Below are 18828 nucleotides of genomic sequence, written 5' to 3' on the forward strand. Positions count from 1 at the left end.
AAAACCAAATCATTAGGATGACACAGACTATACTTTCAACAGAGATTAGAAACAGACCCAAGGTCCTGATTTAAGATCCCTTCCCCTGCTCCAGGGGTAGGGATATGCATCTTAACTCTCTGAGTGAATCTTAGATGAGCTCAGGGTTTCAAAAATGTACATGTATGTAAAGGAGAATACAGCAGGGAAAGGAAGGAGGGGATGTGAATTCACTTAATTTCTTAACACCTACCAGTGCCAGGGCACTGGCATGGCAGTAATCAAACAAAATCTATACTCTAGTGACAGGAGATACACAAACACAGATGTACACGCCATTTAGTACAGTGTGCAAGAAAAGAACACAGTCCATATCTAGCAGGAAAAAAAAGAAAAACAAAACAAGACTAAGCTTTAGGGGAAAGCCAGTGATGATGAATCAATGTAGCCAGACAGCCAAAAGAACAGGAATATACCTAAACACCAAAAAGCAGGAAAAGTGATGCAGGAGATAAAGACTAGCACAAGAAAATTGAGTATTTACTGGGCCAACAGCTTTCCCTTGAACTATACCAGTGTTTCTCCAGCATAAGCATATAAAAGGCTTATCCAGGGAGGAGGCCTTACCCCAGACTGTCTATGCTGTCTAACTAACATTCAAAGGTAATACAAGTCTCCATATGTTGAGCGCCACTAAGATAAGATGAATGTGGGCCATGTCAGTAAGGGAAGACCCAGGCCCCCCCAGCCTTTATCACAACATAACTCTCGGGAATACATCCACACCAAAGGGCAGCAGAATAGACTCAAAAAACTAACATGTACAATGTGCATGCCTACAAAGTGTACATGTAAACAGGCATACACTATAAGTCATATACTTTCTCCCCCAAAGAACTGTCTGAGCACAAATTCAAGGAAACTGCATGAAGAAATTTTGCACCATGAAAAATACCTAGGGACTTTAATTGACTTAATTGTGAGCTCAATGTGAGGCAAAGGAGGGCAACGATGCTGCTCTGATCCCAAGGCACAACTGAGCTACACTGAAAAGATTCAAAGTAGTGACTCCATTGTCCCCCTGCCCTCATCAGACTAGTGCCTTAGAGCACTCAGCCTTTCCCCATTGCAAGATGAACAATGAGGTTGACCTGAACTAGAACAGACATCCATGGATTGTTGTCTGAATCCAATTCACTCTCCAGACTCAGAAAATGGGGCCCAGACACAGAAAATTAATTGCCTGTCATACATACAAACTAAAAGGGCCACAGCTTTTCCTGCTTTTCCTATCCTTTATGAAGAGGCAGGCCTGAGTCTGTACTGCAAATGATCGACTTTCTCAATCTGAATACTCTCATTCTGCATATACTGACTCAGAAAATTTTACAGTTATTTTTAGTTTGATAATCTGCATGGTTGGATAAACCAGGGCTTTTATTCTTTCCTTTCCCAAAATACACCCCATTTTTCACATCTCCACTATACTAGCTATCCCATTTCAGTCCTAATGTTTTAAACCAAATCACACAGCCTGCTTAGTGTAGGAGAGCCAGGTCAGCAAGATGCAATGTGGTGCCACAGGGCAGAATAGCCATTATTATAACATTAGAGGAGCTAATGTGTGCTGCCTTTTCTTTCCCCTGTGTAACAAAGCCCTGCTACCAATGTTTTAAATTATTATTTTTAGTCAATGAGAAATAATGAACCTTCATCCCCCCACTTCACACAATCACATCATTTTCTATTTTTCTAAAGCCCTCCCCCATCAACATAAACCTTTGTTAGGGAGAGGAGGTTAAACAGAGGAAATTGAATGGCCCGAAGATGCAGTCTTCTCACATTAACATTTGTTCTCCTCTATTAATATTCAGTAGGTTGAACTTAAATTAAACCATGTCTATTGTCTTTCACAAAAGCAATAAATATAAGCTGAAAATTCCAAATCATGGTGTTAAAAGACAGCCTGGGGATCGTGCCTGCACCCTGGGCCTAAACACCATCAGCTGACAGGGGCAATGTGTCACAGTCGGACACTACAACACAGCAAGCAGAGAACCACCCCTACCACTTCCAAGAAATCAAACACAATCGAACCCCGCCACCAAGGACTCAGCAAATTCAGGAGCTATTTATCCCAAATTAGCAAGAAATGAAAAGACTCCTAATGCCACACAAGGAATACAACATAACAGGCTTCTTCTCTGAGTCAGAAATCACAACAGAGATGGGCAAAATGAATTCCTGTTGGAGATTGTTGAGATTATGTGTATGATCATCTCCCTGTTGTCTTAACAGAAAGAGGATTAGAAAAATTGAAAGACAACTTAGGCTGATGACTCCTTCAGCTAAGAACTTCTAACACAGTTGATGAGAAATCTAGATTTCAGAACACAGAAACACAATTTTATGTCTTTTCTACCACCCTCAAAAAAAGAACTAGTGTATACAGTCACACTAGTGTGGTTTGGACACAAAGAGGTATCTACAGTTCTTTCCCATCAGGTCCACAAATAGTAACAGACAACACAAAAACCAAAGGAAAAGTTAATGCCTGTATTCCACAAAAGCAATGCCAAAAGGGGGTTAAAAAAAGCAAAAACAGGGAGGGCTTTGAAGCTGTTCCAGTGCTTCTCTAACATCTGGAGCACAGCAAACTTATTAGCATATTAGGCAGAGTCAATGTATTTAGCTTTGTTGTAGGAGACACGCACAAAAGGTGATTCCATGTTATAGAGCCAACGCCGTCTGTCACCCTGTCCCTGTGAGACAAGGTATCACATTACATATTAAACAGTCAAGCTTCGAAAGAGTGCTTTCATTTTCAACAGCAGTTTCTCCCCATGTGTGTGCATGTGTGTGTGTGCTTTATGCTCGTGCAGCACATATACACACGTGCATATACACAAGCAGGGATTTGAGTTGAGAGGAAAACTATAAAAGCAGCCCCTTTTGGTTGAGGCCGAACCCTCTCTGAGGTAATCAGAATGCATGCTTTGCCGCCATTACTGGTGAAAAATAAAAGCCTACGCTCACCCAGACTTTTGAAAGAAACATTGGATTGTCTGCTTTACAGACAGTTTAAGCAATTCTAATGCTAGGCCAGCTTCACAGGGTCACCATGAATGTGGATATTAACCCCAACTGTGCACATGCAGGTCACCAGTGACACTTGCAACAGAACACAGGGTTGGTTCCAGGGCCAGGGGGCAAGCAGGGCAGAGAACCTGCAAAGCCTAGCTCAGGCTTGTCTACTGACATGCTAACCAGATCAACACACTGATGTGGTTGAGAGCAAATGCAGGATCATGAGGCAAGATGTCGGAGGCACATTATGGTCAATGAGGTGCAAATGACAATGGCTTCATACCTCTGATTATGAAAAATAACTACTTTCTCTCCTGAGAAAGACCCTTCAGTCAACTGGGACTCCTCTTTGTCTTGTCTCAAATCAGCTTGGAGACTTTCCATCACTGCCAACAAAATGTAATATCACCCCCCCCCCGTCTCTCTGTGTCTCTGTCTCTGTCTCTGTCTCTCTCTCTCTCCAGGGCCCTCAAACCACATAAACTGATAAACTGCACAAGGTTGAGGGTAGATATTCCTTCATTTACCCCAACCCCCAAAACATCAATCTTCAGTTTGTTTTATATGTAAACAATCCCACAAGAACACTTTGACTACCACTAATCTCTCTCTGCACAGACCTATTCTTAGGAAAACTAAACCACCTCTGGAAGCCCCATCTTTTGAGAAAGGTGGGAGGTAAATAATCCAACCCAGAAAATGTGGGCTACTGGGTAGGATGAATATACATATACATATACATACATGTATATATGTATATATGAGTGACAGTTTTCAGAATCAAGACTTCAGGGAACTTACAGCCCACAAAGCATTTCCTCACCTTGAGCAACAAGGAAACAAGGCCAGCAGACATCTCAAATTACACAGGAATGGGTAAGCAGATTATTGCTACTCCAAAAATGTGCATTATTTTCAGTCTAATCCTTGAAATAAGTGACACCCAAAGACAAAAGGCAACCCCCTTCCCTCAATCTAACCAACAATCACAAGAGGAAAGCAAATATACCTCTCTGGTGGAGAGAATCCAACAAAATAATAAAACAAAATAAGCAGCAAAGATGATAGGTTAACTTCATGATTTTTTTTTTTAATCTTTCAGTAGGAAGGAGAGAGGATCTTCAAAGATTTTAGAACCAGCTCAGGAGCTATTTGACTTCTGGTGACCTATAACCATTTTTCGCATAATTCCCTTACTTCTTTTGGTCATTACTCAATCTTCCTTCATAATTTACACATTCTTTATGCTTAACATGGCTCTCAAAGTAATCAGAGTAAGAAACTCCAAGCATCATGGCTGAACTATAAATACTTACAATGCTCTATAATGCCAAGCTCTACTTTCACATCCAATCATTATGACTCTGCTATCCCAAGCCATAACTTTTCTACATCTACCTACCATCCCAACACCCTTTGAAATGTCACATCCACAAATCAGTCAACATAAACCTACCATACCAGGCAACCTAGTTGAAAACAACCACCAAAAGCATGGACGCTTGAAATCCTCAACTAACTAAAAGGGCTTTCCAGCACAGAGGGTTCATGACAGAGCACCTTGGAGGTCAAAATCTGCCTTCCACATCCACAAGAAAAGTGCATAAAAAGCAACACTGGACATAGCTCATTTTTTGTTGAAAATGAGCTGCAGAACAATGGAATTATTGCAGAACAAGGGTAATCAGAATCAAGAACCAGGGTAATCAGAATGGATAAACATAAGACAGTTTGATATTTTTATTAAAAAATAAATCAATGAGACCAGTGTATTCAAAACATTCTGTTTAGATACACTGACATGTCAACACTTGGTTGCTCATTCTGCTTTTAAATCACATCATGGACATTTTGTGCTCCTCCAAAGAATTTTCTCATATATATATATATATATATATATATATATAAAAAGCATGTTCACAGATAGCTAATGATACTCTACCTTTGAAGTAAATATAACGTATACATGTATGTAGTAGGTCTTTATAGCTTCGTATCATTAAATCTATCCCATAGATGTAAAGTATCTAAATGAAAACTGCTCTCTGGTTTTACTAAGGCTCTCCAAAGGTAAGCAAAGTTGACTTTAATGCCCAACAATAAGCACCATCAAGTTATCAGTTTGTGTACTAACCTGTGATGATGCTCAGGCAAAACTCCACAATATAATGTATGAGTTAGTTAACAGCAACACCCTTACCCCAAAATCTCTTTCAGATGCTTTTATATCATGGAAAAGAAGCATAAAAAATTCTGTTATGTTTTGTCTGTAGCATAATTGGAGAAACAGCAATTCCTCCAGTTTCATTATTACCTCCCCTGAATATAAACAAATGGGACTGCCCACCCACTTTTCAGATGAATATATTAGGAGAGGGCTAAGTGGTCTATTCAGAGTCCAAACAAAACAAAACAAAACCTGCTGCCAGTAAACAAGTTGAGAGAGGCCTACTGCCTCTTTCCAATACTGAAATACAATGGAAGCTGGGACTGTAGGAATGTGGCCATGTCAAGGCACCTACAATGGATGGCGCCTAACATTTATCTGTGTTTAAACAGAGGAGTGCAAATATGGGCTGCAGAAAAAGAAAAATATGGGAGAAAAAGGAAGGGTACTCTGAGTTTAAAACATTCCTATTTAACCCAGAATCACTTAAGGACTGAGTATCTATTTACATGCCTCAGTTTCCTCCATCTTTCAAAGGAAGAAGAGAAGAGAAACATTAAAAAAAAAAAAAAAAGATTTAAGAGAAATGAAACCAAACGTGCTGTTTATAAGGAAAACCAAAGGTTGGGTGAAGATGAACTAATTAACTTTAATCAAACACCTATATTTAATGCTGGGAATGATCATACAAACTGGTAACAAAATAAAGGGATCAGCAGATAGCTGGATGGCAGTCAGTCCCTAGAGAAATGTCTAAATTCATACAAGCCTGGTTAAAACTGCAGATTTGGCCAAAATGGTCAACAGAGCTTAATGCATTAAGAGCGACATTAATTCTCTCTTGTAAATTTCCACAGTGCCTTTGCAGGAGCAACCACTGCCCCTGGGGACAATATCAAAGCTAAAAGAATATTAGTATCAAGCAAATCGCAGACTCTCTTTTACATACTACTCACAAATATATATAAATATATATATATATATATAATTTTTTTTTCCTTAAGCACCTTGCCATCCGTAATAGATTTCATCAGGACCCCAGCAGGGAAACCACAAAGGCCTATTTCTCCAACAAAAGCCATACCAGCCTGAAAAGAATCTCGAGCTATTTGGTTTTTATTTTATTGATAGGAACAGACCTTCTATCCCAGGTTCCTCAAGATAAGCCACCAAAAACTGCACCTGACAGACCCGTGGAGCAGCCATCCTCAGAGCCGGATCATTGCAGAGAGGCAGAGAGGAAGAAGGGCAGAGAGAGGGAGGGAGGGAGGAAGAGCGCAGTGAGGCAGGCACCGGAGCACTTGTCAACAATCCTCCCCTGTACGTAATAAGCAAGCGGCAGTGCAGATTCCGCGCAGCAATAGGACGGCCAAACAGCAGCGGGCCGAGGGGGAGGGGAAACAGACGGGAGAGAAGGTTATTTATGTGCCTGGAAGGGAATCGAACACCAAAGAGGAGGGGTCTCTGGGCTGGCGCTTCCCCCCAACTCCATCTTGATAAATTATAATGGGAAAAAGAGAAAGAATGACTAGCTTTTCATCCTGCCATTTCCCTCAACCTGCAATGCAGACAAATATGAATTACAGAATTTCTGGCATCTGGAGGGAGAGGAGACACCTTGGTTGGAGGGGGACATTCACAGTTTAATTGTCCACACTTTCACATTCACGGCCTGTCAGGCAATGCACTAAAACCATGCTGTGAGCACACGCACATGCACACACGCACACACACACAACACACGCACGCGCACGCATGCACGCACGCACACACACAAACACACACACACACGCACACACACCACCTCCAATGACAGCAGAATCCAGGGCACAGTTTCAATGGCATCCCTTTTTAATATCATAATCTGTGTCATTCAGCACTTGCCTTTTATTTATTTTTATTTGTTTTTTTGGCTGGGAAACCTGGGCAGCTCTCCAGACAGACTGCAGAAATCTCTTTCCACATGCTCCTCCTCTAGCCCACCCTCCCCCCTCCTTCTGCAATAGCAGTCACCACAGAGCTTCATTACTTATGAAGTGACCACATGGGCAGACATGGGCCACTGGCAATTCAGGGACACCCCTCCCCCTAGCCCTGCCAGGGCCCCGCCCCAAAGCACATAAATTGATCTAATCTAATCAAACAGAAGCTGTTTTCCCTCATTGTTTCTTGAGGGTCTTTCACAAAACAGGCTCTGTAGCCTGGCAGCTGCAAAGAGAGGTGAAAAAGGCAAGCATCCAACTGGCCTCAGATAACTGGAGTGCCTCCCCCGCCCCCCCCCCCTCTCTCTCTCTCTCTCTCTCTCTCTCTCTCTCTCTCTCTCTCTCTCTCTCTCTCGTCAATTCTTTTGAAGCTTTTGAACTTCATCTGGCAACCGGCGATGTGCAAAGCACATGTTCTCAACACAACTCACATGTTTCTCTTTCTGTCCATCCAGGAAAGGGAAAAGATGGTAGCTAAGCTCTGTGAACACCACAGGGGCCCGAAAATTTTCCTCAAAGATTAATCTAAGGGCACCTTGAAACCCCTTAGCAATACTTTTACTGTTGCTTCCTGTTTGTTGGCCCATCTCATGAGATCCCAAATCCTAATACTATACACACACATTAACTTATTTAGAAGATGTTACCTAAGACCAAGTGATTATTATTTCCATCATGCAAGTACAGTAGACTAAATTACCATGGCAGGTTGTTTGTGATGTGGTGTGGTATGTATGTGTGTGACAGAAAGAGAGAGACACGGGGCCGGGGGAGTCCTAGGACTTGAAATGAGGCCCTGGGCACTGTCCTTGAGCTGCTTTTGCTTAAAGACAGTGTTCTACCACATGAGCCACAGCTCCACTTCTGGCTTTTCTGGTGATTACTGCTAAGAATCTAGCCAATCAACTGGCTTCAAACCGTGATCCTCAGATCCCAGCCTCCTGAATTGCTAGAATTACAGGTGTGAGCCATCAATACCCTGCTCACGACCTGTATTTTTAAAAGCATCAGAAGGGAGATGATCATCGTCTCTAATATCAACTTGGTATCAACAATTTTGCTATCATAATTACATTACTGACAAGGGAAAGAGGAAAATGTGGCTCAGGACAGCCAAGGTCCTAACAAAGATCAACGGATAGGCCATTTTAAAGCCCTGTGACATTTGTGGACAGGTGTGTGGTGCATCCTCAAGATAGAATCCTGCAGAACATGGGCCAGAGCATCCCTCTGCTGCAGTAGGCCAGTGTCTTACACACAAAAAGTTATACATCGTCAATGAAAGGTCATTTAGGGGTAACTATTGGTCTTTCCTCCTCCCTTTCTTGGGGTGTGCCTTAGCTTCTGCATGAAATGAAGAGCAGAGAATAGGAAAGGAGACAGGCAGACTTTTTGATGTATACTAATTCTGAGGGAATGAGATGAGAAGAGAAAGTAGGAACTTGCAATATTATACAGCTTGCAGAAATGAGCTTTTGAGACACAAGTGCAGATACTGGTTTCTCTTTAACATCCCCAGCTTGGACATTCTGACAGTGAACAGTATTCACCACTGCTTCCTCTCAGAGAAAATGAAAAGAAAGCAGGTGTTTATTTAAGTTAAAAAAGATCAAAGAAACCTAATCGTCAATCTTCCCAAAAAATATATACAAATCTACTCTGGCCTTGAAGCAGCTGTTGGGCAAGAAAGGGCAAAAGAAGCCCCTTATTAAAAAGAACATCAATTGTCTGGTGCTGCTAGCTCACAACTGAAATCCTAGCTACTCAAGAGACTGTGATTCCAAAATCGTGGTTCAGAGTCAGCCTGGCCAAGAAAGTTCCTGAGACTCTTGTCTACCAGGAACCCAGAAGTAGGTCTGGGGCTCCAAGTAGTAGGGCACTTAGCTTTAAGCAGAAAAGCTCAAGGACAGTGCCCAGGCTGTAAATTCAAGTCCCCAAAGGAAGGAGGGAGGGAGGGAGGGAGGGAGGGAGGGAGGGAGGGAGGGAAGGAAGGAGGGAGGGAGGGAAGGAAGGAGGGAGGGAGGGAGGAAGAGAGGGAAGGAAAAAAGGAAGGAAGGAAGAATGGAAGGAAGGAAGGAAGGAAGGAAGGAAGGAAGGAAGGAAGGAAGGAAGGAAGGAAGGAAGGAAGGAAGGAAGGAGGGAGGGAGGGAGGGAAGGAGGGAGGGAGGGGAAGGGAGGGGAAGGGAGGGGAAGGGAGGGGAAGGGAGGGGAAGGGAGGGGAGGGGAGGGGAGGGGAGGGGAGGGGAGGGGAGGGGAGGGAAGGGAAAAGGGCAGAGAGAAGAGGGAGAGAGGAGAGAGGGGAGGGAACACACAATCAAATTGGGGGTCTTTAGGTCAAATGTTAGCCTCTGCCCCAAAGAAAGCCTACTAGCAACTCCAGACTACATTAATAGCATCTTCTGGAGCTTTTCTGCTCAAGGTTAGTGCTCTACTGCTTTAAGCTAAGGCTCCACTTCCAGGTTTTAGGTGGTTAATTGGAGAAAAGAGTCTCATGAACTTTCCTGCCAAAGCTGGCTTTGAACCATAATCATCCTGAGTAGCTAGGTTTATAGGCAACAGCCACCGGCGCTGGGCTCACTTTGCTACTTTTTAATAACATAAAGAATATCTAAGCCTGGTGCTAGTGGCTCATGTCTGTAATCCTAGCTACTCAGGATGCTGAGACCTGAGGATCACCATTCAAAGCCAGGCAGGGCAAGAAAGTCAATTAATCGCCAAGGAGTTGAAGGTGGAGCTGTGTGCTCAAGCCTTCAGGGGAAAAAAAGCTCAAGAATAGTGCCCAAGCCCTGAGTCCCACACCCCTCCTCTCCCCCCACCCCCAACAAAACAATACTCTACCGCCTCATTACTAACCCAATTACAAAGACATTGCTTAACAGTTTGCCTACGTGTTAGCTTCGAAACCATTGCATCAAATTGTTTATGCTGTGTTAGTATACTGTTTTATGCCATTATATAAAAACAATTTATACGTAAGACTTGAGCTTTTCTAACTTGCATTAGATTACTAAGGTCTAGTCGTCATTTTGCTTATTTCTTAGGTCATTTGTTTCCATAATGAGTATTTATAGTATTCCACAGTAGGTGAACTTTAATCATCCACAATTTATTTTGATCTTCTTGTTAAAATATGTCTAAACTGTTTTCGGTGTGTTCCATGCTGAACTTCCTCTGTGGCTCTCCTCCTACCCCTAGCACATATTAGTTATTATCTCCTGGATATGTGTATAGGAGTAGAATTAGAGAAAATCCTTAGACACAGAAATGTTCAAGTTTACTAGTTCAGTGGCAAATTGGTTTTCCAAGCTGGTGTCAGTTTCTGCTTATACATTAGTAATGTTGTCAGTGTCATGTCTAAAATAGCTATGCATAAAGACCTTGTGTTGTTAAAGACACCAGAGAACAAGACAATGCAGTCAAAATGTGACTTCTCAAGAGGTCAAAATATCAGAAATGTAACTTACAGCCAAAGAAATTCTATGCAGCCAGCCAAATAACATGGCTACCTTCCACCCAATTATCACCTAAACCTCAGGACATCTAAGGACATATTTCGCCTCACCCACAAGCAAGCCATCTACCTATTCTGAAAACATTTTCATTACGACCAAGTTGGGTGAACTCCAAACAAACCTTCTGGGTTATTTTAGCATTTTAAAAAAGTATAACTGGAGCAAATTCCAGCTGAGAGACCGAGTTATTTACATGTCTTCTTCAATTATGGGTAGCTAATTCCTGTGTTAATTAAAGAAACTATTGCCTGAGAAACATTAAGACTTTACCTGACCCATATATGCAATAGTAGAAAAGTCAGCTGTGAGCTGAGACCCACCCCCACCCACTTATAAAGGGAAAGCAAGCTTTGGGATTGTAGCAAATCTAGAAAAATTCTTATCTATAGTCTAGCACCAAAAACCTAATCAACTTCTTGCTACGTATACAAGTAACTGCACCCCCATGTTGCACCTTATCATTTGAGTTTTGTGTAATAATGCCTCCTCCCCCACCCCCCGACCCCCAAAAAAAATTTTAAGTGAGTTACAATGGAGAGGAGGTGGCATGGATTGTTAGGTAAATGAGAAGAAGGAGATTGTGAGGCTGTGGAACCTACACTTGAGCCACAGCGCTACTTCTGTTTTTTTCTGCTTATGTGTGCTGAGGAATTAAACCCAGGGCCTCATGCATACAAGGCAAGCACTCTACCACTGAGACACCTTCCCAGCCCCTGAACATTTTTATACAGTAAATACAGGATTTTAATGACCATACTGTGTTAGCCAAGCTCATGGATTCCTTATCGAGGAATTCAATCAATCAATCAAGATTAAAATGAACCAGTGGCTCCTAGCTACTAAGGAGGTTGACATCTGAGGATCGTGGTTCAAAGCCAACCCAAGCAGGAAAGTCCATGAAGACTCATCTCCAATTAACCACCAGAAAACGGAAATGGCACTGTGGTTCCAAGTGGTACCAGCCTTGAGCAAAAAAGCTCAAGAACAGTGCCTAGGCCCTGAGTTCAACCCCCGAGACCAACAAAAAAAGATCAGAAACATGCAAGGACATAAGATCCTCATTTATATACTGAGTAAGCAGATTAATCCTTGAGAGGCTGAGATCTGAGGATCACAGTTCAAAGCCAGCCCAGACAACAAAGTCTGTGAGACTCTTATCTCCAATAAACCACTCAGAAAACCAGAAGTAGAGCTCTGGCTCAAGTGGCAGGGTGCTAGCCTTGAGCTGAAGAGCTGAGGGACAATGCCCAAGCCCAGAGTTCAAGTCCCATGACCAACAACAATAACAACAAAAGTATTCATGAGGATCGCTCAGTGCTGGTGGTTCATGCCTATAACCCTAGCTACTCAGGAGTCTCACACTGTGAAGATCATGGTTTGAAGACAACCCACACTCTGTCTCCAATTAACTAGCAAAATGCCAAACACAAGGCAAAAAAAAAAAAAAAAAAAGATCAAGTGATAGAGCACCAGCCCTTAGTGAAAAGGCCAAGCAAGAGCACAAGGTCCTTAGTTCAAGCTTCATTCTCTTCTCTCTACACATCTCTCCTCTACAGGCACATACCACGATGCCTACATAGACAATTTTTTTTTTTTTGGGGGGGGGGGGGTTGGTTATGGGGCTTGAACTCCGGGCCTAAGCGCTGTCCCTCAGCTCTTCAGCCCAAGACTAGCACTCTACCACTTGAGCTACAGCACCACTTCCGGTTTTCTGGTGGTTTATTGGAGATGAGTTTTAAGGCCTTTCCTGCCCAGGCTGGCTTTGAACCGGGATCCTCAGATCTCAGCCTCCTGAGAAGCTAAGATTATAGGAGTGATCCACCGGCACCCAGCTTACATATACAATTTTTATAAGCACCTTGAGCACCCATGGAATTGGGAATCTCTAGGGAATCCTGGAACATGGGGGAGGGATAACTTTTATAATGTTTCAGGTTTGAAGCATCAGATTACACAGCAGTTATCCTACCAACTTTCTACTGATACAAAGCCAATAGAGAAAGGTGGCTAATATTGGGCTTCCAGAAACATTCTTAAGATGTGGACACTCTAACAGTTTTGTGTAATAATATTGCTTGTTAAACTTTTACTTAAATAGAAGTTAATACACTTGTACTGAACCAATTAGAATTAGGTACCTACAGTCTGGCTTGGACTCGTTCCAAAGGGCTTTGACAATTCCTGAAAAACCAGCATTGCTGAACTATGTTGCGCCTGATAGCCATGTGCCTTCAGTGCCAACCATACAATTATGAAATAAAATCAATAATTGTAAGAAGTTCTTTAGGGTGATCTGGTTGGGGACAAATTAGGGAAAACAATCTGGTTGTTAATGCTAATAAAACAGCAATACAATCAAACTACCATTTTCAGAATTAAAAGCTCCACAAGAATTGTTCTGTTTTGTACCAATCTTGGGGCTTCAATTCAGGCACTGGCCCTAAACTTTTTTCTTCAAGACTAGCACTCTAGTACTTGAGTCACAGCTCCACTTCTGACTTTTTTGGTTCTTAAATGGAGCTAAGCATCTGTCTCATGGACTGTCCTGCCTGAACTGGCTTCAAATCGCAATCCTTAGATCTCAGTCTCCAGCAATGGCTAGAATTATAGGTATGAGCTATATGTACCAGGCTAAAAAGGTTTTCAATTAAAAAACAAAGAGGGGGGGGCGGGGGCGGGGAGTTTACTTGGTCAAGATCTTGCAAGATCTTGCACTAAGACACTTAGTGGATCACAGCATAATCAGAGCAAAGTGGCCTGGTTAGAATCCTGGTTTTACTCCTTGACTGTGTAATGGTAAGAAGAATCACAGAAACTCTGCTTTAATTTCTTCATCTGCTAAATAGAATGACCATAATAATAGTTGGTAGCACTAATTATACAAGAAGGATTATTTGTTCTACGTAATAAATACTTCCTAAAACTATGCCTTCTTCATAAACTTGCACGTCAACTAATCAAAATTTCTGTTTTATAAGGAATTAGTTACCACATTAAATAACACAAATTATGCCAAGTTAAAGATGAAGATCAACCTTTAGAAATATGGCCAAACATTACATAGTAATTTCAACCACAAAATGGCCATTTTACTGACTTAAGGAGTAATGAACAAAGGAAAATTTTGCTTGAGAACTGATCAACTTAGGCCTGTCAGAACTCTACTGAGGAAGTTGTAATCATCTCTTTCTAATTTCTGTTTTTAAGCAAACTCATACTCTCAAATGCTGTTAGTGTAGTTTTAAAGTGATAAAATATTTTGAATGAGCAACTTGGTAATGGATGTTAACAAGTCAGTAATTTAGTAATTTCACTTCTAGAGATTAGTATTAAAGAATTAATGAGAGAGGCTGGGAAGGTGGCTCAGTGGTAGAACGCTTGTGTTGCAAGCCCGAGGGCCTGGGTTCGATTCCCCAGCACCACATAAACAAAAAGGAAAAAAGCCGGAAGTGGCTCAAGTGGTAGAGTGCTAGCCTTGAGCTAAAGAGCTGAGGGACAGCGCCCAGGCCCACAACCGGACCCAAAAAAAAAAAAAAAGAATTAATGAGAAAAGCAAAGATTTAATTTGCAAAGATTGCAACTTAGCTTGTTTCAATTATTTTGCTGCTTCAGGGAGGGAGGAAGAAGGGAAGGAAGGAGAGAGAGAAGGAGAGGATTCATCTATTCTCTGTCAGTTTCCTGAGCCAGGGCCATGCAATAGACTAGCAATCCTTGAGTTTTGAAAGCTGGCAAAGTCACAGAAGACACTGGGTAGCTGGCTTGGGTCCTACATGCATGGCAAATGACACGTTCTTTTAATTATTTGATCTCTCAATGCTCAGTGCCTTTGTGCCCTCTTCTGGACTATTATTCTCTCCCTTATGCCTAGAAGCTCCTATTCCTTTTCCTGGTCAGCTGTAGATGGCACCTATTAATCTCTAGTAATGCATACAATATAACAATATGTTAATGAGGCAATGTTTGCTTACCCATGTTCCTTAAAGATGTGTTATTCACTATTATTCATCTCAGCATCCCTCATTTTAGTAACCCTCAAAATTTAGCACCATGCCCAGATAAACAAAACAAATGGTGTATAATAACTAATGTGGAAAGAATAGATGTTCCTCAATAATCATTTCAGGAACTTCATAATCCTCAGGTGCTTTGATTTATGAGAGCCTCATTTTACAATTCATTCAGATGTGCCACTATCCCATGGTCAGCAGGCCTTCTTGGAAAGAATGACTAGGAAAGTTTCTTACCTCACCAGGCACTGATGGTGCATGCCTGTAATCCTAGCTACTCAGAAGGCTGAGATCTATAAGGATCAGGTTCAAAAACAGCCAGGGCAGAAAAGTCTGAGAGATTCCCATAAATTACTTAGAAAAAGCCAGAAATGGTACTGTGGCTCAAGTGATAAGAGTACTAGCCTTAAGCACAAAGAGGCTCAGGGACAGTGCCCAGACCCTAAGTACAGTCCCAGGACTGCCCCCCCCACCCCACCCCCAAAAAAATCCTTCCTTGTTTCTCTTGCAATTTACAAGAGACAGATTTCTCTAAAATCCAATGATCTAACCTTCACATTTCAGTTGGATAATTAAAACTAAAATATCTGACAATAAATTTCATTTTTCATCCTTTAATAATTTACTTTTAGCTGGGAGCCAGTGGCTCACGCCTGTAATCCTAGCTACTCAGGAGGCTGAGATCTGAGGATCATGGTTCCAAGCCAGCCTGGGAAGGAAAGTCTGTGAGACTCTTATCTCCAATTAACCACCTGAAAACTGGAAGTGGTGCTGTGGCTCAAGTGGTAGAGCTCTAGCCTTGAGCTCAAGAGCTGAGGGACAGTGTCCCAGCCCAGAGTTCGAACCCTATAACCGACAAAAAGAAATGGCAAAGAAAAAGAAAAAGAAATTCACTTTTGACTTTTACATTTCACTTTTGATTGTTAAAGAACCAGTTTCCTCAGCATCTAAAATTGTAGAGTATCTTCCTTAAGTGAGTACCTTTTAGATCTTGTAGCTGGAATCCATTCCTAAAATGTTTAAAGTTGCTATTAAGAATTAAAAATATGTGAGCCCTGAGATTCAGTCTTTACTGCTTTGTCTTTCTGGTGTTTTCCTTAAAAGCCCTGTATATCAGAGACTAAGCAAGAACAAGCCAAATGCCCTAGCAATAAATATGGAACATCATTTTACAGTATCCTGTCTAGCAGTAGATCTTTATAAATGTTCAGAAATCTTGAAATTCAACAATATCAAATGACTTAATACTACAGTTGAGGCAGGGGGCTGTTATTTAGATGATACCCCAAGTATGTCACTAAGTATGTCAAAAGGAAAACAAAAAATAAAAAACCACAGAAGTAGTTACCAAATCACAAAATTACTCATGTTGAAATAGCAAATTTTTAAATTACCTATGACACTAAAAGGGATTTGAATAGTATCAGGTTTTTGCTATTTCTATTCACTTTGTCAGAGAATTGTCTGCATACAATTACATGAAGACATATAAAATAGTGTTTGTGAGATGATCTACAATGGCCATGTAGAACAACAGCAGAAGCAGAGAGCATAGGAACTAATAATGAGAACTTCACTACTTAGTTCCCTTCTGCCTCCAGAGCTATGTTGGGTCACTGGGCAGCCTCATCCCAACAATTGACTAAAATACAAAACTCAGCATCTTCATCACACCAAGCATGTTTCAAAGCCTCAGAAATCACATAAAACTAGTAGCTGGCCAGGCGCCAGTGGCTCAATCCTGTAATCCTAGCTACTCAGGAAACTGAGACCTGAGAATCATGGATGGTTCAAAGCCAGCCCAGGCAGGAAAATCTGTAAGACTCATCTCCAATTAACCACCAAAAAACAGGAAGTGGTAGAGTGCTAGCCTTGAGCTGAAGAGCTGAAGGACAGCACCCAGGTACAGAGTTCAAGCCCCATGACCAACAACAAAAAAAATAAAATTAAATAAAATTAAATAAATAAATAAATAAACAACAACAACAACAACAAAAACTCACTGTGTCCTGCCACACAGGACATTGCACAGAATATTAGCATGGTCACAAAGTTCTACTAGGCAGTGATGATCTGTGTAGCTGCTAGTGTCTCTTTCTTCCCTACATCCTACCCCATCCCCCAACCAGAGCAAGTCAGACAGAAGGTACCATCTTTTCAGAGGGCAGAATGAAAAGGAAAGGAAGGGCAAACAGAACAGCACTTGGGTAAATCCCCTTCAGGTCCACAGCAGATGGCTCAAATCAGTGATCAGTCTAGCTATGAAAGAACAGGGAAAACACAAAGATTCATTAAACAGCCATCAGCCTATTCAGAAAACTAGGAACTGTAGAAAAAAAAATTTTATTTGCAAAGTGAGTAACTAAAGGGAAACTTTTAGTTTTAATTTTAATTTTAGTGGCTATCTTGATGTAGCCTGAGGGTAAAGGAAGGCCTAATTAACACTCATGGGCAAAATGCCAATTGAACTCCGCAGAGTGGGACTCACATTTGGCTACCTGAATGCTACAGGCATAAAGAGCCAGCTGACACATACATTGGCATGCTGACACAACTAGCAGACAACAGATCTCTCTCCCCCTTCCCTCCCCTGTCTGGGTACTGCTTTGAATACTTCACACACCTCAGTGGCCAAGGAGAGAACATTTCTTCCAGGATTCCAGGACTTTAGGTTCTATGTATTCCTCAAAATTTTACAAAAACAATGCTTCCTAACTCAACTCTACAATGGAGTTCCCAAAGGGAGGAAAAAAACAGAGGAATCTACTCTATACTGAAACTAAAATAACTGGGACATGGCACTAGTATTTTATCTTATATAAGCAGGAAACCTGAGAAGGGATGATTTGTGCTTTGCTAAGACATTTTGGACATTATTGGTCCAAAATCTGAAATCTTTATAGAGCCAACATGAAAGCTCCTAAGCTTGTTTTTGGAGTATGCAATAAATGATATTCAACCAGTAAAATCTATGCAACTATCTCAAAATCCAACAAAACCAGAAATCTGAATTATTTCTTTTGATCCCAAGTATTTCTAGATAAGAAGTGCTCTACCCATACTCATATTACTAGTAGAGGGAGACAAGTAAGAGCCAATGTCATTCTAACATATCAAAACTTGGATGCATTCTGGGGACCAGAGGAAAAAAAGCTGAGAGCAAGCAAAGAAAAGAGTGCCATTATTCAAAAAGGAATAAATTCTTTACCTGAATTATGAAAATGTAACCCTTCTGTATGCCACCTTTATAATAACAATTAAAAATTGAATGAAAAAAAACTAGCTAGAGTTTTTGTCTAATATGATTTGACAGACTGCAATGTGAGTAGATGTACAACATGGCCTCTTTCACCTGTAAAATAGCTGTTGAAAATACACAGGCCCTAAGAATTTTCTTTACATAACCCTAACTTACAGTTTCATCTCAGTCTGATATTCTCCATAGTCACTTTCTCCCTCTGCCTGCCTTAGGCATCTCCACTCCAAACCAGTAGGCACAGATCAATCCTCTTTACATACCATGGCCAACTCCAAAATCATCCTTTAGGGAAGCTCACATGGACTCCAGAATCAGTAATGTGCACAGGGGGAAAGAGAGCGCACCAACTCCTCCTAGAAGGCAGTTCTAGCCAGTACCATGCAGGACAGGTCAGAGATACTGTAAGTCCTAGTGGGAAGCCAGACTACAGGCTGCTGACAATCAGAACTAGGAAAGAGAGCAAATTGCTTTTATAGAAAGTAACTAGGTAAGAGACTACTAAAAGAACCTCAATAATAAACATCATATGAATGTTTACCTTCTACTAGGTACTAAGGACTTCTAATACATTGTCTCATTAATACTAAAAATGCTGTCTGAGAAAAACAATGCACAGGAGCCAATCAGAATGGCAGTATCTGGTTTCTTAGTCCTTTCAACCTCAGCTGGGATCATGGGACCATCCTTTAGGGCTGACAGTGATATTTTCTCACAATTTTCAATGGCAGGGAATTAGGAATTACATACTCTTTCTAGACTGGGCCAACAGAGAGTGAAGGCCCAGCCATTCACCTTAGTCAGCCTCTAAATGAGACTGTATTCATGGTTCCACAGA

General features: G+C 41.4%; 1 protein-coding gene across 3 annotated transcripts in view; it reads right to left on the reverse strand.

Annotated features, from left to right (window-relative positions):
- Jarid2 (jumonji and AT-rich interaction domain containing 2) overlaps nt 1-18828 on the reverse strand; it is a 241423-nt gene that overhangs the window by 98469 nt on the left and 124126 nt on the right. The window contains exon 1 of one of the 3 annotated variants that reach the window (XM_070024529.1): nt 6373-6445. The exons of the other annotated variants lie outside the window; for them this stretch is intronic. Within the exon in view, the coding sequence (XP_069880630.1) occupies nt 6373-6439 (67 nt within the window). The 5' untranslated portion in view covers nt 6440-6445. Of the gene's footprint in view, nt 1-6372; nt 6446-18828 lie in introns of those variants that run through there. 3 annotated transcript variants of the gene reach the window in all.

This window comes from Dipodomys merriami, unplaced genomic scaffold (assembly GCF_024711535.1).
Source record: "Dipodomys merriami isolate MVZ:Mamm:240054 unplaced genomic scaffold, mDipMer1.0.p SCAF_16, whole genome shotgun sequence".
NCBI lineage: Eukaryota > Metazoa > Chordata > Mammalia > Rodentia > Heteromyidae > Dipodomys > Dipodomys merriami.